The sequence below is a fragment of the Acartia tonsa genome, chromosome 9 (assembly GCF_053477335.1).
Source record: "Acartia tonsa isolate MP-2025a chromosome 9, ASM5347733v1, whole genome shotgun sequence".
Classification (NCBI taxonomy): domain Eukaryota; kingdom Metazoa; phylum Arthropoda; class Copepoda; order Calanoida; family Acartiidae; genus Acartia; species Acartia tonsa.
In genome coordinates, this window is record NC_137268.1 from 11,945,485 (window position 1) to 11,967,942 (window position 22,458).

At 30.6% G+C, this 22,458-nt stretch overlaps 1 protein-coding gene across 4 annotated transcripts in view; it reads right to left on the minus strand.

Annotated features, from left to right (window-relative positions):
• Positions 1-2,713: 2,713 nt before the first annotated feature.
• The window catches only part of LOC145328225 (cytohesin-1-like), a 53,321-nt gene continuing 33,576 nt past the window's right edge, over positions 2,714-22,458 (minus strand). The window contains exons 3-13 of one of the 4 annotated variants that reach the window (XM_080171830.1): positions 15,754-16,037; positions 14,362-14,415; positions 13,485-13,663; positions 12,701-12,842; positions 10,441-10,586; positions 10,068-10,188; positions 8,042-8,126; positions 7,354-7,520; positions 7,150-7,249; positions 4,972-5,231; positions 2,714-3,628 (exon numbers count right to left, since the gene is read on the minus strand). In XM_080171830.1, the coding sequence (XP_080027956.1) occupies positions 3,391-3,628; positions 4,972-5,231; positions 7,150-7,249; positions 7,354-7,520; positions 8,042-8,126; positions 10,068-10,188; positions 10,441-10,586; positions 12,701-12,842; positions 13,485-13,663; positions 14,362-14,415; positions 15,754-16,037 (1,776 nt within the window). In that variant the 3' untranslated portion in view covers positions 2,714-3,390. Of the gene's footprint in view, positions 3,629-4,971; positions 5,232-7,149; positions 7,250-7,353; positions 7,521-8,041; positions 8,127-10,067; positions 10,189-10,440; positions 10,587-12,696; positions 12,843-13,484; positions 13,664-14,361; positions 14,416-15,753; positions 16,038-22,458 lie in introns of all 4 variants that reach the window. The other 3 variants (XM_080171831.1, XM_080171832.1, XM_080171833.1) reach the window with 3 other exon arrangements.

The window sequence follows — 22,458 nt, forward strand, 5'->3', positions numbered from 1 at the left end:
AGGCTATTTTTATAGCCCCTCTTTACTATTACAAGTACAGAGACCCTACTATACTGAGCCCCTAGATGCTTGGGACACAGATGTTAAAAAGAAATGGTAATATCCAAAAGTAAATGAAAAAAAAAACATGAAACAAAACTTTAAACTGAGATAAACTTCAAACAAAACAATACAATTTTTGATTGTTTAAAATCAGTCAACAAAGAAGGAAGTTATATTGCTTTTTAGTAATCTATTATATAAAATACACATTAAAAACCTTTCAATAAGTGTTAATTAGGTCTTAAGTCTTAAGTCAGTGCATAAAAATCATTTTTGTTTCACAACATTTTTTATCGGAAATTTTGAATTTTTTACGGTATGAGTAGAGTAGTTCTAGGGACATTTTTCTTATCTAAAATCACAATACTATGTATGTAATATGTTATATTACATAAGCAATAACCTGTAGGTGAAAGGTTTTAACTTTATTTTTAGATAAAATAAGCTTTTGTTGGCATTTTTGACTGGTAAAGTTAAAAAATCCCCAAAAAAGCCAAAAAACCCACTGTGGGGGGGGGGGGGGGCAATATCCCAATTAAATTCAAAAATAGGAGGGCCAACCTTAATTACAGGCTTACATTCACCTGATAAAACCCTATGCACGCCTCTACAATTCTACTATTGCACAACAGACAGAACAACACATAGACCCACAAGTAAGACTTGTAGAGTATCTTTTCTGTTTCTTAAAAACAATGGATATAGTTTATACGTGGATATTATGATAAGGGAAAAGTTGTCAATTTAGGTTGCAACCATGGAAGTATTTTATTGGTCAGTTCGTTCAACCATTAGGAGGGCAGGGGTATCGTTATTTTAGCACACTGCGAGTTTCACTTTATAAGAGACATCAAAATCTGGTGTATCGTCAAAGTAATAAAAAATCCATTTTAAAAACACAACAGCTATAACCTTTGGGTATTAATCAATTTCATGAATCAGCTATTTCCTCCCAGAGACAAATGATTACCACGAATAAAGGGATAGGAATAGATATTTTTTGCGTCGTATTGTAGAAAGCTTTCCGCAGATATTAAAATGAAAAACTATATGATTAAAACCAGTTTTATGATTTTTATTTTAATTTTTGTGGAAAATTGTCTATAATGCGATGCGATAAATTACTATTATTGAATTTTGTTTGCCTGGTTCCAAACTATTAGTATCTAAACTTTTCAACCAATAATTGTCATCTACAGAGAAACATCATTTTCTCTTTCAACATTGCATTGGAAACTTACATAAAATTATGGTCTATTGTATCATTCCTGAAGAGCCCAGATTATCTTATAACCTTCCCTATATCCCTAAATATTTACAAATCTACTAACGTTTAAAATGAATGAGACTACCAATTATAATTCAATTTGTATGAATCTGGTAGAAAAATATTTGACCTATTAGCTACATAAAACTTTAAAATCCAAGCTTTCAGTCATAGTGTGGTTTTCAACTCGCAAAATATTATGCAGAGTAGCTTAAGTTCGTTCAACCAAAGTTACATCAAATTTACAACGATACCATGTTAACCCTTACAGATCGGGGGGGGGGGGGGGCTCAAAGAGCCCCCCCCCCTCTAGTTTTTTCAATCTCATTTTTTTTTGTAGGTAAGATGGAGAGCTGTAACTTCATGACTTTTTGAGTTTAGTAATTATACGCCGGCAAGAGTTGATTTTATTTGGATATCTGCTCTGTGTCGGTCGTGGTGTCCGGTCAAAGTCGGTTGGGTAGCAAAAAAAATTAGAAAAAATTCTAAATAAATCTTAATTTCTACATTATAACTTTTGTGTATAAGGTAGAAACCTAAAATTTTTTTGGTGAATACTTAGATATCAATGACCATCTGAGAAAAGTGGTGTTATGACCGTTTGACCGCTCCCTGACCGACTTTATGACCGATTTTTGTCCGGCTTTTACTACAGACATATATCATGAATATCGTGGCTTCTATTACAGCTAGAGACCTATAATTTTTTTTGGTAAATCCTTAAGCAATAATAAACAGATAAAAATATTAATTTGCGCCGCCAACCGCCGTTTTACCGCCGTAACCGCCGAAAATGGCGGTTTCCGTTATTTGCCGTTTTTCGGCGATGATCAGAAAAAGTAATTTTTTTGTTATGAAAAATAAAAGTTCGTCCTAAAATTTGGTCATCCTAGCTGCAAAATTGGCCGCTCTACAGCTGTTTTAAAATTTAGCGGCTGGCCGCTAAAAAGCGGCTAAGGAGCGGTCTGACTGCTATGACTAGAAAAAGTAATTTTCTCTTTGAGCCCCCCCACCCCCCCCCCCGATCTATTAAGGTGGGAATTGGGGCCCGATCTGTAAGGGTTAAATACAAAAGTTGGTTTGGTTGAAATTTAAAATTATGAGCAAAACGAGAGGGAACATTTGACTGTAAATTACACTGGTAACCTAAGACTTAGGAACACGATATCTTATTTTTGGCTTAAAAGCTTTTACTATATTTAAATTATGGTTTGTTGTAATCTCAGTTTCAGCAATAATTTAAGCTAACAATAATCTTAATGTTCAGAAGGGCTAATTTGGTTTATAATCATTGTAGTTATTCCTCATTAAAATAATGCAGAGTATTTATCCAGTAACAATATTCTAATAATGACATTTTATCTTCTTACCTATAACCGAGAAAATACAAATCAAACAAACTGATAAAATCAACAAAATCTTTTTTTGACACATTTATTTCTTTTTTCTAATGATAAGAATTTAAAAACTCTACTTAACAAAATATCAACATCCAAATAAGAATAATAATCAAAAATATAAACTAATAATAATTCAGTTTAAAATATACTTTGGTTAATGATAGACAGATAGTTGAAGGAATAAATAATAAGGTGCATAATTCTTAAATAATCAAATAAAAATCACTAATAATGCTGAAAGAATAATGAAGAAAATAAAAAAATAATTAAAAAATAAAAGTTTTATATAACAAATTTCTTTTTTTTTGTATTCTAATTTAAAAATGTCATTCTAGTAATATTTTCAAAGAAATACAAAAATATTTGATGTAAATGTATACAATTTTAAGCAATGCTTTTTATTATACGTAATAAAAAAAAGTAAGTTTACTATATTTTAATTTATAACATAAATCACATGAAAATTTCACTAGCCATTTTAATTTAATGTTATCTAGTTTTTTTTTAAATATTGTTTTCTTTTCAGCTAAAATGTTATTGTCTTTTTTTCAATTTATGAATTTTAGCTGATTAAGAAATGTAATTTTAAAGCTCATTTCACAGATACTAGAATCAGAACTCACAAATAAATAACTTTTTTTTCTCTTTTCATCTCTAAAAAATATTTTTTTATTTATCAGACTAATTTTCACTTTCAAGAGCGTCTCTAGATTTGTCTAAAATTGAGGCATCTTGTTGGGATGACTTTGAGGGCGTGGCAGCAGGGCCGTGGTGGCGGTGCGTGCTTGAATGACCGCCGCTGCGCCGCCGAATGTTCGCCTTCTTCTCGGCGATAATCTTGTGGAATGGGTTATCACGGATTGAGTCTTGGATGGCTTCGATCCACTCGTCGCGGTCCTCTTGACTGTTTGCGGACATTCTGAAAAAATAGGACTTATTAAAAACACATTAAAAATCCTCCAAATTTCAATAAACATATCAGAGAGAGAAAGGACAAGGGTTTATAGATCTTATCCCTTTAAACCCTGATATGAATAGATGCCTAGATAAAATCTAGGTATTCTAATATTCAGGGATATAAAATATCAAAATCAATTCAATTATCATTTTATTCAAAGAAATATTTCAGTTTAATATTTGCTTAAAATCTGTACTTAATCCTATTTCTTTTTTACTAATAATTTTTAGTTTACATTGATCTGTGTCCATTAAGATGTGTGGAAATGACGAGTTTTGTCCTCTAAAATTTACAAATATACACAAACACACAGATTTATACTTCTTCTTTCATCTTTACCACACATTTACAGATTTCAGGGACCCTAAGGGATAAGACAATCGACAACATCAATTATGATTAACAATATTACCCTTTCAAAAAAATTTTAATTATTGGTTGAAAAGTTAGAACACCAAGAGTTTGGAACAAACCATTGAAAACTTAAAAATTAAAGCACCCAAAGATATGAGGCAACCAATAAGATATGGTTTTAAACATTGGGTACCAGTGTAATTTACATCCTAAAGTCCCCTCCTCCTTCCTGACAGATTTTAAATTCTTATAGGATACAGTTATATAAGGAAGAAAAAAGGAAATAAAAGAAAAGGAGAGAGAAAATCAAAACTTTAAATGGGCTAAAAATGAAAGAAAACATTATCTGTCTTTGACAAGGAGAAAAATTGAAAAAGAGAAAAGAGTGAGAAAAATAAATAGAAACTATTTCTGTTTCAATTAGGCCCAGATATATATCTTACACACACAGAAACACACAAACTTGTACACCGACCCACACATACACACACACACACACTCACTCACACATACACACACACTTACTCACACACACAATATTGCCCAACTCTTTCCTTTTAAAAATCTGCACGTGAATCAGATGCACACATTGCTAAAAAGTCACAGTTGAAAAGAATCTGCCTAATTGTGGAATTTTAAAATATTTGGAAAATTAGGAAGCAATTTATTACATTTGGAATCTTATCAAACTTAGAAATGGAGTGGGCATTAGCTGTTTATTACACTATTCCCCAAAGTTTTATAATAACGTTTTCTTTAGCGAATTTTGATTGTTTGATTCATTAAGTTGAGTGTCCAAAAGTCTTAACCACTAATTGTAAACTACAAAAGGGGTAATTTTTTTTATCATTATTGAGAATTTACATAAATTTATCAGCCATTGTTTTATCCCTTTAGATCTTTGATAAAACTGGAACTTAAGGAAAAGATAAAAGGTCTAAAGACAATACCTGTAATATTTATGATTTCCTTGGACCACAGTGCCAGAACTATCCGTCTTACATCCCTTGATGATATCATTTGTCTCAGAGTAGATCTCAAAGGCCCACTCAGTCTTGCTGTCCTTGCTCCCGTCCTCCACCGCCCTCACTCTGACGTTCTCCAGCGGGATGATGCCCTTGGGAACGTTCTCGGCGGTGTGCTGGAAGTAATACAGGCACCGGTCGTTTAGGACAAACCAGCGGCGCTTCCAGGTTTTCCAACTTCCACCCTGCAAAAAATATCATTGTTACTTTTGCGCATTTTCAACTTTCTTAAATATATTTTCTTTTTTCAATGGGCAGAAGATGTACCAAATAAATCTCTTAAAGGGTTGGATTTAGCATACAATGGTCCTACAACATTTTTGTAGGTAAATCCTATTTGTAAAGGAGCATTGTATTTTTAATGAAGATGGCAGTTAATTCTTCTTTTTTCAGTGTTCATACAATCATTCCGCACACTGACAGGTATTATCAATGAATATTTTTTTCAATATAAAAATTTAAGCAATCTAAGCTTATTTTTCTTATTGATAAAATTTTTCTGGTATATTTCATTAAAGTTTTCACTGTTTTGAAAAAAGTTGTTAATTTCTTATCTTGGGGGTAAAGAGTGAAAATTTCGAATTGTATACACCAATTAGACATACTGCCATCATACACCCTTTTAAACTTTCAGGGGTGCATACACCCCCCCCCCCCCCAAGGAATTTTTTTTTATGGTTAGGTATTAAATAATCTATTCTATTTTTTTTTTGTAAAATATCATTAACGACCAAACTAACTTTTTAATGCATAACTCTTAACTTTCATCTACTACAAACTTTTTGGCAGCTCTCTCTCTCTCTCTCAATAAAACTACCTTTCACTCCCCCACCCTCAAAAACCACCACCAGTTGAAAAGATCAGTAATGAACCAATAATAGGGGTGTTGTAAAAATACCAACAAACATTTTTCTGACCAGTTTTGTTTACAAAAAACACCCTTTTTTCTTTTCCCTTACAAGTTTCTGCATTTGCATTTAATTCCAATAAAAATACAATGAAGTTAATTTACAACTTCTGTTAACAAAATAAAGAAAGTCTGTTTTGTTAATTTTAAGCTTACAAATGGCTGCTTAATTTAATCTTTTTTTTTCTTTTTACAGTTAACAACTGTTATCTTAGACCATTTAATCTGTTAAATCAATGGTTGTATAGAAAAAGAATACCTAAAATGACTTGTGGGCTAATATATATGTTATATATAATATATCAAATACTAAGAAGTCATAATCTTTATTATAATGAAAAGAAATTGTTTGAAAGTATTCAATCAAAAAGAATAAAATGGGGGAGAAACAGCAAGGAAGGTGGACTTGAAAAACAGCAAAAAAAGGAAATTAATTGAGTTAGGTACTCTAATAAAAATCTTCCAAACGTAAAAAAGATTTTTATTAGGTATTTAGCGGATTTTCTGTATATTTGATAAAGATATTAATAATTTTAGCTATTTTATCATATAATTCTGTTTGAATGAATTTTAACTTTATCAATTTGATGATCAATCAATCTTGTGTAAACCTTTTGTTAAGAATTTAACCGAAAAAACGCAAAAACCCCACCCCCACCCAACCCCCATCCTTTTTTGCGGGCATTTAATCACATTTAATTATATATTTATTATCATAAAAAAGGAAAATATTATGGAGGAGGAAGAATGGTTTGTATAATACAATAGTTGGAAGATTAAGATAATGGATGGGTGGAAAAAGTGATAAAATGGATCAAATGCAGTTTTTTTTCGGCCAATCAATCAAACTTTAAGCTTTGACACAGTTTTATCTTACCCCCGGGGACAAAAAAATTGGAAGTTGATAGGCTTTATGTTTTTACAATGATATAAACAAAAATAAAATGAAACAGTATAATTTCATTTATTTCATATATTATTGTTAAAGATTAACCTCATTTTATAAACTAATCATGATGTCATATAAACAATGATGATCTATTAAAATAGTCTGCTGTATTTACAGCACATTTTGATTAAACTTAGTTTCACATGAAGATTAGTGTCTTCATCAGTTCACAATTGGATAATTCTTATAGATTTTTCCGAAAGTTCCAAAGAGTTTTTAAAAAAAAAATCATGAAAAGAGTGCATACCTGTTTCAAAAGCCATCCTTCCCGTTCAGGTGAAAAGAATGTGTACATAAGATCGTCATAAGTCTCATCAGGAATTTTGAAGGGCTCCTCTTTGATATTTCTAAAATATAAAATGATATTATTGACCTAAAATCATTCAAAAGAACACTTTTTAACAATTAGCAAAGTATTTTTTTTGTTTGATAGATGCCTAAGGATCAATACCTGAAAATGGCCTCTTGCATATCAACAGGGAGATCCTTGCCAGTGTCGATACCCTTGTTCTGCTTGATGAACTGCTCAACAGTGATCTTCATCTTGGCGTTGGGGTTGTGCAAGGCGGTGTTCAACATGATGATGGAGAAAGACAAGATAAAACAGGTATCAGGTTCCTAAAAATTCAATTTTGATTAAACTTTTTAGATGTAATTTAAAATTCACAAAATGTTTAAGTCTAAAATCTTACATAAGATGAATTAAATTAAAATCTGACATGTTACATTTAAGAATTTTTATTTTCAATTTATTTGATATTAACTCAAGCCATAAATTACACCCACTATGAGATGAAAAACGAATTAGAGTCTAGCTTTTGATGTATTTAGAAAATTATGTAAACATATTTAAATAAATGAGTCACATTAATTTTAGAATTATTTAGAACTTGTTCATTTTATTTTCAAATTCGCAGAATGATGATAAAACAAATTGTTTGTTCTAGATAAGAAAGAAATTCTTCATTCATTTTTGTAAAATATTTGTGAAATAAAATGTCTCAGAAGTATTTACACCAACTATGACTAAATGTCAATAATGTCTACTGTAGAAATGTCTATTCAATTATCTATCTATCTTTCTTGCTATCCAACTATCTATCTATCTATCTATCTTGCTATCCAACTATCTATTTTACCTGGAAAATATAAGGGTTTTGTCTGCAATAATGTTGAGCAAAGGCATCCATAACCCTGTCAATTTGCATGGCTTCTCCAGGTAATCTAAAATAAGAAAAGTATATAAACACGATGTCTCAAGTTAACAGGGAAGTATAAAAAAGATGTATTTAGCTTAACATATGTCATGATAAAAGCATACTTCATCAAAAATTCAATTAACATTTTTGCAAAAAAAAGGCCGCCTTTTTAATATCAACCTACCCACCAATTTTAAAGTACATTTTAATTCCTTAGATAAATAATTTTATAACGAACATTTAAAACAATGAACAGTTTTTTTTCAATCTGCAAAAAAAAAACTAATTAATGGGAGGAAATAGTCTTAACACGCGTATAATTTTCCTATCAAAATATTGTGAAAAATTATTTAATATCAATAGAGAAAATATATAATAGTATAAGGGCACAAGATACTAATGAATAAAACTATAAAAAGACGGGTAAAAAATTACATGGTACATTTTAAAGTTATTCAAAATAAATTGCAATGTAACAACCTATCATCTTTTAGATTAATTTTTCAAAAAAGGGCGCAATTTATATATTAAGACCCTTTTATTTTCATCCTCATTACCCCCCCCCCCCCCCATACCTCAAAAATAACTAATTCTAATGTCATAAAGAATTAAGATTGAACCGGCCGCTCAAAAATGTGCCTAAATTAAAATCTTTTATCAGTAAAATCAATCTAAATAACTCAGCTACTTTTGTTTCTGCCATTCCATAGTTCCCCCAAAAAATACAATTTTTAAAAGGTAGCAAAATTTTTTTTTCATTGTAGTATGAAAGTTTTAGAAAAAACAAAAAGACAAAGCTTAATCTATTTTAAAAAAAGTGGCAACTTGAAAAATGCGGATTATTTAAATAAAAATGCGGCAACCCTGTTTAATAAACTGCATACCATACCTAACCCCACCACATTAAAAAGAATATCTATCTAAAATTAAAACGATTTTATCAGCCAAATTCTTAATTAGTAAAACTAAAAAAAGATTTTTTTGAAATAATGATCTTTTTATTCGAATTATGTTATATAGGGTTGTGACAAAAAAAAATCATTATTGGATTGATGACGACTTTTTGGGTATAGTCCCTTTCGGTATTTTCAGAGTACCTAGCCTAATTTAAAAAAAACCTATTAAAAACCATTTTAAAAATACGACGAATCGCCCCTTAAGAGGCGTTGCCACGAAAGGGACTATTACCGATTTTTTTTGAGTCAAAGTAGTAGGTATTTTTAAAAAGAAAAATTTTCGCTACAACCCAAACTTTAAATGTAGGACTAGACAACTGTAAGCTGCCCCTAGGCTGCTACCGGTTAAAAATCCAAATTTCGCGGACTTTTATCCATCCCCTAGACTACCAAAAAAGGTTGAAAAGACAAAAAAAGATTTGTTTTATGTGTCTAAAAGGTGCTGTGTTAAATCTAAAAGTACATATTTAAATACAAATATATTTTTGGCGCGAAAGCTAAAAAAATTTCTGATTTTTAGTAAACTTAAATTTTGATAATATTAAAAATACAAGGCAAACAAAATTGACTTAATCTTTGTAAAGTTTCTTATCTAAACTTTTTGCAAAAACTTCATGACATAAAGTAAGATAATTTACGAGTAAATGTTGCTTATAAATAATGCATTTTGTCGCAAATTCTTAAGTAAAATTATTCAAATTTAGAGTTTTAACGTTTGAATATACCCTTGTGCAAAAGCCTATTTATCCATCTTGGCTATTTACATTTACAACCTTTTAAATTGGACCATTTTCAACCTGTTTTTAAACAAGAAAAACAACAGATTGTGCAAAAATTTATTGCAGAAAATTTTGCAAATAGACAGAAGCTTGAAATTTCTTTTCAACAACCTTTAACGTGTCGGTTATTGAAGTCTTAATTATGGCTGTATTTTTACAAGGATGATAACGTAAAAACTATATATCTTGAAAAGTAAAATCAAAGCATGTTTATCTGTCTGTTGGTTATACCTGAAGCTCCAGAGGAATTGGCGTAGCGCCTGGACCAGAAGTAGTTGACTAAACTCGTGGCATTCAACAAAATGTTGCAGCACCGAGCGGTTAAATTCTTTATGGCATCCAAGATATTTTCCTAAAACACAAAATTGGTTAAAACCTGAAAAAATTAAACTGTTATATACCAAAGTACATATTAGATATCCGTAAAAGACATCTTATTAATGATGATACCAAAATATTAGCATATTTATTTCATTAATCCCTAATGGTAATTTTTCATTGATTCTTTTTTTTGAATAAAAAGGACTGTTAGTTGATTCTTTTAATTAAGCACAGATTCTTTATAACTAATGTTTGTCTGTCTATCGCATATTATTACACTTACCAATTTGTTTCTTGGATAACCGTTCTTGTCTGAATAAAAATTTTGCTACACTTTCAGCGTCTGACTTAATGAACTGGAACTCTTGAAGGTATTTGAGGCCTCTGTCAGGATCCAGGTTAAACTGTTTCACTCCGTTCCACAGCTTCCTGTAAAATTAAACATAAAATTTAACATTTCCTTTAACAATTCAAGAAAAAATAACAAAAAATCTTCCAACAACTGAATTTTATCAATATTTATTGTAGAAGCAATAGGTACCATTTTAATATAAAGATTATTTAAGTTTCTTTTTCTTACTAATTGAAAAAGCTCTTTAAAATCTATTTGTTTGCTTTTTCTTTTGTACAAAGATAATCTACTAATCTATTCATGTATTTATCTATCTATTAATCAACTATCTTATGTTTTCAAGTAGAAATAAAAACTGAACAAAATACAAACAAGGTTTAAACTTAATTTATGCCATTGTCTACTCAAAACATTTCCCCATGGCTTCCATAGGTGTGGGAATTTTGTAGCAATTCAGATTTTAGCGACTTTAAAAATCTCATCTTAATTAATGATAACTGAAAAAAACACTCAGTTTTCTTCTAAAAATAAAAAGACAATGTAATTAAAATATTGTTTTGCTTTTTAAATTTTGCTACTACCAACCCAAACCTATCTACTTTAAATTTTACAATATATTTAAAAGCAAATACTATTATTTCCAGTAATGAGAAATCATTTGTAACATACAAAATCAGGGAAAATTTTGTTGCCGAATTTTTCTGAGAAAAAAATTCCCTAGAACCATAGAATCAATACATTGGAATATTTTTTTATAGCTTTTATAAAAAAATACCTAATATTTTACTAAAGCTGAAAATTTATAAGCATTTATAGAAATTTAAAGATATGATTACTCTGAAAATCTATTTTCCATTATCCTTTAGGTTTAGGGGGGGGGGGGCGCATCTATGTATTAAAAGGTAAATTCAATTTACAACAAAAAGGGGGGATGGGTCAATTCAGAATTTGGACAAGAGGAGGGGGGAGGGGGCGGACAAATGTCCGTTAATTAGGGCAACAAATCATCAATTGAGCTGGAGTGGGACATTGTGTAAACAGAAAATTTACTGTGTAGTACTTGAAACTTTTCAAACTTTTATTGAAAGAATATTTTTGGGGACGAGGGTGGGTGGGTGGCTTTAAAAGGCCTCCAACCATTGAAATATATTTTCCCCAGTAACAGAGATATGGCACATTAGGAAAAACTTTTCAGTCTCCAATTTTTCTTAGGAAACATCATAGATCTAATGCTTTATTAAGGACAATAATATGAATTTTTGTCTCATTACTTTTTACTTGCGGAAAACTTGGAGGCAACAGTTTTTCTATGGATGCCATATCTCTCCCTAATTTTCTGCTAATGAACGTAAAATAAAATAATGAAGTAATCTTCAATTTATCTTAAGCTAACTTGGCAAGTAAAAATAAACAATGATAAAAAGTTGGGGGGGGGGGGGGGGGCCAGATAATAGAGAGGGAGGGAAAGAACATTTTTCTCCTGTTTTTAAATCAATCTTCACTGTCACAGCCTTTTGTTAGCGAGCAAAGTTGTCGATACTTTTGTCCTTACACTTTTTCACAGTGGGTCAGATTTGTTTTACAAATTTAAAGAACAAAATATAAAAAAATGACCCATCTCATTATTGTATTGAGGTGTTTATAAGGTTGTTAAGCCAACGAATAAGAAAATATTATCATAAGACTTTGGGAACTAGAGTTATAAACAGCCCAATGTCCCCTCCCTCCCTGATAAAAATGCACAAATGATGCTAGTCAACCAAAAACATATATTTTGACCATTTTTGACCGCTAGTGTGCGGGCACATTCATTCACAATTTGTACAATAATTGTATACATGTTAGAAATACAAATAAAGAAATACACAATTAGGCTCCCTACTACTGCCTAATAATATAAGCCTCTGCTAATTAGCTTTAAATCCCCAAAACAGCCAGGGAAAGACGGAAAAAAGATGGAAAAGGAGGGAGAGAAATAATAAGAAAATATACAAATGAGAATAATAAGTAAATTCATTGTTAAGATAGGCACATACACAATTATATATCTTACATACCTTAGTAATTGCTTTATATTCAGGCATCTATTATTTACTTTATTACTGTCTTCAGGCCATTTAAATGTATTTGCTTTAAAGTTTATCTAAAACGGTACCCATTGCTTCTTAAAATTATGGTTTAAAATACTTGCCTTTCCCTTAAGCTCTTCTTGTGTTTGCTGGCCAGTCTCCGCGAGTCGATGGTGTAGTAGAGCGCGGGGTTGGCGGGCACATGGTTCTCCCCGCCGTTCCCGCCGTCCACCGCCAAATTGGACAAATCCAGCGTAGACATATCTGAGGCAGACGTGTTAGCGTTAGTTTCAGAATTATTAAGGCGGATAACGGCGTGGTACTTGCGCATCCTGTCGCGTGTTATATTCTGCACCTTGGGCGTGTTGGCCGCAGAATTTCCGCCAATCACCGCCGATCTATTGACTGGTGACGACGGAGATAATGCGGAACGCGGCGACGAGCGCAGAATATTCACTGCGCCAACGTTACGGCGGTAACAGCTGCTCGCGGCGGCAGTTACCGGGGTACTGCGCAACGGCGACACAATTCTACTCACACTATTATTACAACTAGAACTGCTATTAGAAAGACTGCTTCTAAAATTTTCTCTTGACTGGCGCTGCTGGCGCCTGCGGGCGGTCGAAATAAACGCCGCTTGCCGCCTGACCTCCGCCGTGGACGAAATAGACGTTGACAGCCTATCTACCGGAGGCGAAAGTTCGCCCGAGTACGGGGACGTATATGAAAACGAGTTGGCAAACACCGCCGCCTGTGGGGGCGAGGTTATGCAAACATCCGGCGTGGTTGCACCCGCCACCGTGACGTCATTCATGTATCCAATATGGCGACCAATTTGCAGTTTCCCGCGCTTTTGTTGTGACGTCACAACGACATCAGGCGTGTGTACAACAGTGGTGGTACTACCTGGATAACAGCTGATGTCAGTATGATGTGTGTCCTCTAGGTCTAAACAGTCGGTGGACCGTGAGCCACCCAGCACTGTGCACGCCAGGCCGGAGGGAGGCATTAGTAGGGTGCGGCTCCCTTGCTCGGGCGTTCCAGTGCTGAGGCTTGGGTTGACCCCACGGACATCCCAATCCGACCTAAACAAGAAATGATTGTTAGTTGCACAGCTAGGAAGGTTATATCCTTGTTAGTGCTAACAGAATAAGTAACACTTATTATTAGAACATAAATGATATTTCAGTTAGGCAAGGCCCTGCAGGGTTAATAATTTGATTAAGAAACTACTTTTTCTGTTAGCATTAAGGATAAATACTAGATAATAATAAAATAAACATAAATGTTAGTTCTATTTTTGTGTAAATAAAAATCTATAAAAAAGCAAATAAAATAAATGTCATTATGTGCAAAAATAAATCTGTATTATCATTGCTATAAATAGAAAAAATATTGTACGCAGTTAAATATCAGATTTTATAAGAAATTGCATAATATTGAAAACCTATCAATACATTTTTATTTCTAGGACATGCAAGAATTTAATATTTTACATATTGAATATCTAATATTTCATATAGGTAATGTCTATTTTTAACTTTTTAACATCCAATATCATGCATATCATCTGAAAAATAGATTTCTGAAACTTTATATCAAGAAATCTTTTGTACATTTCTTGTAAAAAATAAAAAAACATCTTTAGTATGACGCAAATCATACACCTTCACCAATCTTGCATTTTAAGTGGCAAAACGGTAGATTATTTGATTTTTTAAAGTGAGTTTTTTTGATATAAAAAATTACCAAATAGTCAACCTTTTTGCCACGTATACTCTACCTGATAACAGTTCTATACTTATTGCGAATTAATTCGCAAACTTCCAGAATTTCGCTGCATGCAAAAAGTTTAAATTAACGTCCTTGGTATTTATATGTCAGATGTGTCGATTGAAATGACCCAAATTTTCTATAATCTACCAAGAAAAAAATGTACAAAATCCTAATTTAAGTTTATTCAGTTTAAAATTGCATAAAAAATCTTACTGCAAGCGAAAAAAAGTTTGCAATTTAAAAAGTTTAAATCCCCATAGGGCAGAAATAGGATGTCATCAAAAGTTTTCTCTTGTAAAGGAATACTTTTATTTTTGCAATGTTAGCAAAACTGTTGGTATTGGGACAATTTTGTTTGTTTATTTTTCAATAATTTCTATTAACATTTTGAAAGATTTTTTCAACACATTAGCATCATTTTTTGGGCATTTTTGACCTAATTTTGACCATTTAAAAACGATAATGATATTTTTGTTTATAATAAATATTTATATTTATAAAGAAAATATATTAAAATTGCTTAGCTTTTGTATAATCAAGAAAATTAATATTTGTCAACAAAAATAAATTTTGAGCCTTAATGATTTAAGAAAATAACATTTTAAGCATTATAAACAAAAATATAAACAAAAATATAAATAAAAAATAAACAAAATTTTCTTTTTTGCTTATTTTTCAACTACAGGACGCTTTGGGGCAAGCATAGTATAAGGGTCCTTCAATCAATAGAAAAATTTTGGGGGAGAAAAAAATCTTTTATATTTCCCCTTCTTTCATCGATGCCAAGAGTAAACGAGAGGGGAATGTGTCCTCTGGGGGATGGGGTAAACATAAGTTTGAGGGGGAAAAGTATCCTTTTTGGAAAAATGAAACATTTTCAGAGCCATTTCAACCGTGTTTTTCTTTATTTTTGACTGAATTACAAACCATTGATAATTTTTATCTGGTTGTAAATTTTCAACTCTGGCCCTCCCCAAACCTCTTTCCCTCATTTTTCTATAACTTTTACACAGTTCAACTTATACATGGACAATACTTAAAAACAAGAATGACAACATCCATACAGATGCGACACTTTCTCTATCTGAAATAAAATGATTAACATTGTCTTTTTTCTCAACAAACTCAAACCTAAAAAGTCACAAAACTAATATTTTTATTAATAATAATATTTGATTTTCATCTTCATATAGTCCTTTAATTTAGATAAAAATCGTGAATTCATATTATCAATAAAAAAAACTAAAGCTACATAGAAAAGAAATGGCTAGAAGAAAAGAGCTAAGATTTTTTTTATATTTTCATTCTAATTTTCTCAAATAACAGAATTACAAAATACATTTTTTGTGCTTTTAAAGTTTGGGTGCAGCTACATAGAATAATCAAAATTAGAACTTACTTATTTAGCCTAGGGCGAGAACCAGAGAAAGAATCGTTAATGCCGCCGTCAGAGATCGGCGTGGACGCCACCGTTGTTGAGGAAAAGGCGGCGAAAGAACGCTTTTTGGTCGGCGTCTTTCTTGACGCCCGTCTTGATAGCGTATTAAACCAGGATGTGCTTTTTGTGAGGCGGGTTGTGACGGCGGTTGAGGCGTTGGTTGTGGATTCTATTCCGCCGCTGGCAGGTCGGCGTAACGGTGAGTCTTTGGAGAGATAGGCGGCGGGACTAGATTCGTTCTGATTCTGAAAATAAAATTCAATTATAAATTAATCTAATCGTGTATAATGGACGTTTAGCTGTATGTCCAACAAAAAAAGATTGAAGCGGAAGTTTCAATCTATCCCCCCCCCCCATCCCAACCCCTATTTAAACCTATGTCCGGTGGGGGAGTACGTCTTACATAGAAATTGGAATTAAAAAGGCAATTTTTTGCTCGTTTGTAAGATGAAACCGAAAGAAGGAAAATCATTTCCCCTTACTTCCCCCTTTTTAAGCACTTTTTTTGCTTTTTTGGTGATGTATTACTAATAGTATTTTTAGTCTTTAAATCATTAAGAAACGCGTGCGGAAAAGATATTTTTTTTAGGGCAAAAAGATATTAGAAAATGTTCTTATTGTTAAGACACAAAAGATTCAATTTTAACATCAATAAAAATTCATTTAAGGAGTTTTAAAAGTACACGGATGGTTGATTGTTTTAAAAGTGCCTTTAGCACATTAGCATGTTGCCTTTTTATGATACAAAATTAGTTTTTTATCCTCTTTTTTTAAGCCTATAACAAATGATGTAGGGTTAAATTTAAAAACTTTTGTTTTCAAGTAAAAAAATCCGTCTAAAAAGAATATACAAATTTTCGGCGGTTTTATTTTGTTGACATTTTTATGTGAATAGTTTGAATAACAAAGACTGAAGGAAAAAAAACTATATATATCGCCTGATCTAATCTATATTCTTTTTCATCAGTCTTGGCATAGTAAGCAATTTTCAACTTTTATGTCAAGAATTTGTTAGACATGGTTCTTTTTTTCCACATAAAGTTATAAAGTTAGGTCAAATTAATTAAGACAAAAAAAAATAGTCGGCTTTCTTTAAAGGAAATTTTTCATGTTTAAAAGTATAATGTACGCTTTTGTAACTTGTAAAATGACGTAGTGTCTGGGGAAAAAAACTATTTTACACTAAATAGATCCATAAATATTTATATTTTTATTAAGTTCGATGTCCTGATAAATTATGCGTAGATATATACATTTATTTTAATTCAAAAAGTATTAAATATCTCATGCCCTAATCAACATTACATGAAAACAAAACCCCGAGCAAAATTTTATGCAAATTTAATTTGTTTTTGCTGCAAAATTAAATTAGTTGGCCATTCAACACAACTTGTAATATTAAAATATATTAGATAACATTAAAAAAAAACTGTTGAATTTTAATTTAAAATTATTACGTTTAAATGAGCTGCTTAAAAATAACATTCGACTTTAATATCATAGCTACTAAAGTATGGATTATCAAAAGTATATAAAATTGTTGTAAAATATAAGTAAAACCAATGATAAAATATAAAGTTTCCATTTAATATACTTCTAATCGGGCTGTAAAAACCAACTTTTAGTCCAATAAAAGTAATAATACATTTTTAATACCAACTTTTTTTCCTCGTTACAAAAAAGGCTTAAGTACAATTTTTGTACTAAATGTATATTTTTATTATATTTCTAGTAGATCATTAATGTATTTTTGATCCATATAAAGCTATACTGAATAAGGCGTGCTTAGGCTTTTATGGATGGTTTCGCTGATTTTATATAATATACTAAATCATACCAAATTGACATTTTAAAGACCCTGGAATGACTAAGTAAAAAACTTGGGGAGGGGGGGGGGGTGTCATAAAGGTAAAGGCATATAAAAGGCTAGTTTATCAATTTCTATATGGCATTTGGAAAAAAAATGAAAGCAATATTTTATCAAATATTTTTCAGTAAATAATAAAAATTGTAAATTAAATGTCTTTGATTTTTCATTTCCGGAAAAATTACATTTAATTTTTTTTTTCGCAAACCGCAAAATTTGCTGTCAAGCCTTTCTAAAAAATTGGCATGGAAAGTGGAGAGGGGGGAATTCTCACAATGACTGTCGTAGAATCACAAATTACAGTTTTACATTTTTTAATAGAAAATCATTGTGATTTTATAAAAGTGAATTTCAATACGGGTAAGTGTTAGAAAATCAAAATTTAATTGTATCAAAAAAAATCGGTTAATAAATTCCCACCGCAAAATGACAATTTTACTAAGTTTTATCAAAAATTGATTTTTATTGAATATTTTAAACTTAATCTGATTACTAAAATGGATTTGTTATAATCTTATTTTTCACAATCACAAAACCTTTAGAATTCTTTTAAAGTAGTAAGTACAATTAAATAACCGATAACAATATAAATAATTACCCCACTAATAAATTATTCCTTATCATTATTTGTTATCAAAAATTTTAAGTCAAAACATATTCAAAGTAGGGCGAGGGGGGCATGTGCGTTTTTATATTTAAATCAGTTTTATCTGTATAATTATACTTTTGTTGTATATGAAATACATAAAAATTAGTATATCAATATAATAACAGCTCCTTATCTTTAAGTAAACAGAACAATTACAGAGCTAGCTTATTTGGATGTTTCTATAAAAATGAAAATTTTTAGCCAAGAAATATCAATAGATCTGCATATAGGCGTTTAAAATATCTGTTTTTGGCCCTTTAAAACAATGATTGTTTTCAAGATTTCAAGCACACAAAATTATCTAAATTATATAAGTAATTTAAGCATTTAAAACCAATATTATGTTAGGTTGAAATGTAATAGCACCCAAAGTTTTAAAAAGCAGGTGACAATTGTAGTTTTAAAGTAAAATTATTATTGTTATTATCCGGTGTTGATGATAACTTAATATTGATCACTTAATTTGGGACCATTTAAGAGATAAATAACAATTACACAATACAAATATCACTTGTTGAGCAGATACAACTTTGATTTGCAGATTTTTATTAAAAGTGTTTAGCGGATTTCTTAACCAACAAATTAATAGTACAATATTATAGATGCTTAAGATGGATAAACTTATTTCAAAAACATATGATGAAGTTCCTGAAAAAACATACCTAATTAAACTAGGAATCATCATGATCAATTAAGTTATATAAATCTTTAATACCTATGTATTCAGTTTGGAAATCAAAATAACTAAAAATCAACAGGTTTAAAAGGGTCCTTCAGACTGAAAAAGATTATAGAGTTGCTAAGCTTCAATAATTGTTCCTTATTATTACAGGAATCCTAATACAAAGTTTTAGATAGGTAATTCTAAAGTACATAATTTAATGATCAGATCTATATATTATGAAAATACGGACACAATATAAGTGTATTATATCTTGGTATTAATAATTTAAAGGATTTTAATTTTATTTGAGTTCTTATCACTTAGTAATTATATTTCACTTCCAATTTTCTATAAAAAATAATAAACTTACATTTTCAATTTTTTCACAAATAAAACTGCATTTATTAGAGTGTCACTGTATTGTTTATCAATTAATCACTTTGTTTTCATTAAAATAAGATAAATAATTACATAAAGAAGGTAGCTGGATGTTAATTTTTGTTTATTTATAAATTTCACTGTAAATTTTTATTTCTTATTAACTGCTAAATAATTTTGGGGAAAGCATAGATAGATAATTGATACGCCACATGTGACGATATTCTATAAACTAAACCTAAAGTTCTAAACTAAGGGGTTTCTAATTGGGGGAGGGGGGGGGGATTGCGGCGCGGGTTGGGCACAGATGTTAAAATAAAAATTTAGGGAGCTTTAAAATGGGGAAACATATTGGATTTAAGGCAATAGGGCTGTTTAAAGGGGAGGGTTGAATAGTATCGTATCTATATAAAAATGGGGTATTTTATATAGTCTATTCTACCCCTCGGCAATTCTATAACATCCCCCCGCCCTTTTTAAAATTACCTATTTCCCCCTCCCTCCCATATTTATTCCCCCCTTATAAATGCATCTTTCTCTATCTCTCTCTCTCTCTCTTTCTTTTTTTTTCATTTCTCTATGCATGGGTATATATTTTTATGTTCATAGCCTTAATGTAATACCTATTTTATTTTTATAGCCGCTTCAAGATAAAATGCAATTTCAATATACATTATTGGAACGATATGTGGTATTTTATCTAACTTCTTAAAATGTTCAACATTGCATTTAGAAAGATATTTGAAGCAATTCTAAAAATTAAAATCTGGAGAATTGAATAAAAAGGGATCTTAACACAAAATCTAGCAAATAAGTATATATAAATAACCTATTATTGAAAAGAGGACTATACAACAAAAGTGTAATTTTATTAGGGCCCCGTTATTCTTTACTTTTCGTCACCAGGTACGGGTGGGGGGATAGATTAGGTTAGGGTCCATAAACTTATATATACAATATTTCTTCGTGGGGGCATTTTTATAGCGAAGCTTATGTACATCTAGGACTTGTACGTCAGTCTAATATCTGATTGAGATCGTAACAACTCTATAAAGTCTACCGAAATCCATTTATATCTCTGTTAACATTTGCTTATATGTAATGAGCTTCGCTTGAATGAATGTTGTCATCCTTGGTTATATTTATTTTTTACAGTTTTATGGCAATTTTTTTTATTTTATTATATCATAAATAATAAATTTTAGCTTGATAATTAAAATAGTATTATTAACTTTCTTCAAAAAGCAAAGGAAATGTGAATAAAATGTACAAAATATGTTGGCTAGCAACAAGATATATATTGAAGGAGGTCCCTAGCTGAGCAATTTCTCACCTTATCTCTAATGATAATATCTGAACAATCAAAGTCAACCTCCATGTCCATGGCATTAAAGCCCAACAGGGCGACAGACAAAAGGTCATCATGTTGACTTTTATCAAGGCTGTTGTCGACAAAAAGGCTTCTTCTTAAACGCGTCTTGACCAACGGGGTACTGCATATTATTGTCATTTCAAATCACTTTTTTTAAAATTTAACCTAACAATCTAATGTTGCCAAGTTGAAATCAAAAGAATAACTAAAAAACAAATAAAAATTTCAGCAAGAAATCATCTTATAATCCTATATATCACATATGCATAACTAATGCTAAAAAGGTGAAAAACAAATGTTTATTTAATCAACAAAAAAGCAGATGATAATTAAAATAAAAAACTCTTGTAAATTTTAAAATATTTTAATCCTTCTCATTCAATTTATACGTGATCTTCAGATGTTTAGATCCCAAGAGTCGATTTCATGGTTATTTAAAACTCATGAGAATTTTTGATTTATAATCAATTTTATCTTAAAGACCGCCAAGGGTTTTAGATTATTAACACCTTTTGTAAAGATAATTAAATACCTAGTGTATAAAATAATTATTCTTCACAAAATAATAATTTCAAGAGTTTTTAAAGGTAATTTTTCAAGATTCTAAACATATAATAAAAAATTTTATTAAGAAAATAAGAATAAATTGTAAAAGTGTATATTAACCCCTTAATTGGGCACATATATATGATACCCTACTTTATCAATATTAAGAAAAACCACGCCCCTCTTTAAACTTTTCTTGATTGGGTTAATTTTAAAAACAGCAAATAAGTCATTTTAGCAAAAAAAACTTTTTCATTAACAAATTTAAACTTCGTGGATTTAAAAATACATTATAATAATAAGTATTAAATTTATATAATACGTTTTTTTATAAGATAGATTTAGAAATATTTGATGCTGTTATGAAATGTAACCTTTTGATTTTACCATGTGCAATGCGAGTTAAGAAAGAAAGGGAAGGTGAGATTCTGAGTGAGAGAGAGAGAGGTAAATCAAAGATCCCGACATATAAAGGATTACGTCCGTTTTCTGACTTCATTTTGACCTTGGTTAAAACTTTAATGATAACACCTTTTTTTCTTCAATGTAACCTCCTCTTTCCCACGAATTAAAAAAGGTCATTTGATACCTACTTTTAATTGGGGTAGCACTGTGTATTTTCTGCTTCAAAATGCACATGTTTGCAAAAAAACAAACAAACAATTAAAAATCATAATTAAATGCCACCAAAAAAAGGACAATAAAAGCCTAAATAATTAGAATTAAATGTGCTCAAGTGGTGTAAAAGATGTACATTTGTCATGGTAGTTCTACTTTTTAAATTCAACCCTTCATCAAATAATATGCTGGTGTTCAAACGTTGCAAACCTATAATACATTAGCAAATTAACCATTGCAAAAAAAATATAAAAAGTTAACAAACAACAAAACTTTTATATCATACCTAATATTTTTGATTTTGATATTATAAAACTTTTTTTCTAATTTTTCATAATTGCAATTTGGAAGAACACTGAATCCTTTATCAAAAACACAACCATCCCTTTGCCCTTTCCCTTTTTCAAACCCCTCCTCTTACATTCACCAAATATAATAGAAGACAAAAGAACTATTTAAATTCTAACACTAGCATTTTTATAATCCCCAAAACATGGTGTGTCCCCAGCCTTCTCCTCCTTCCCTTGGTTGTAAATTGTTACCCCTTGTAATGTAAAGGAAGGTATTGTCCT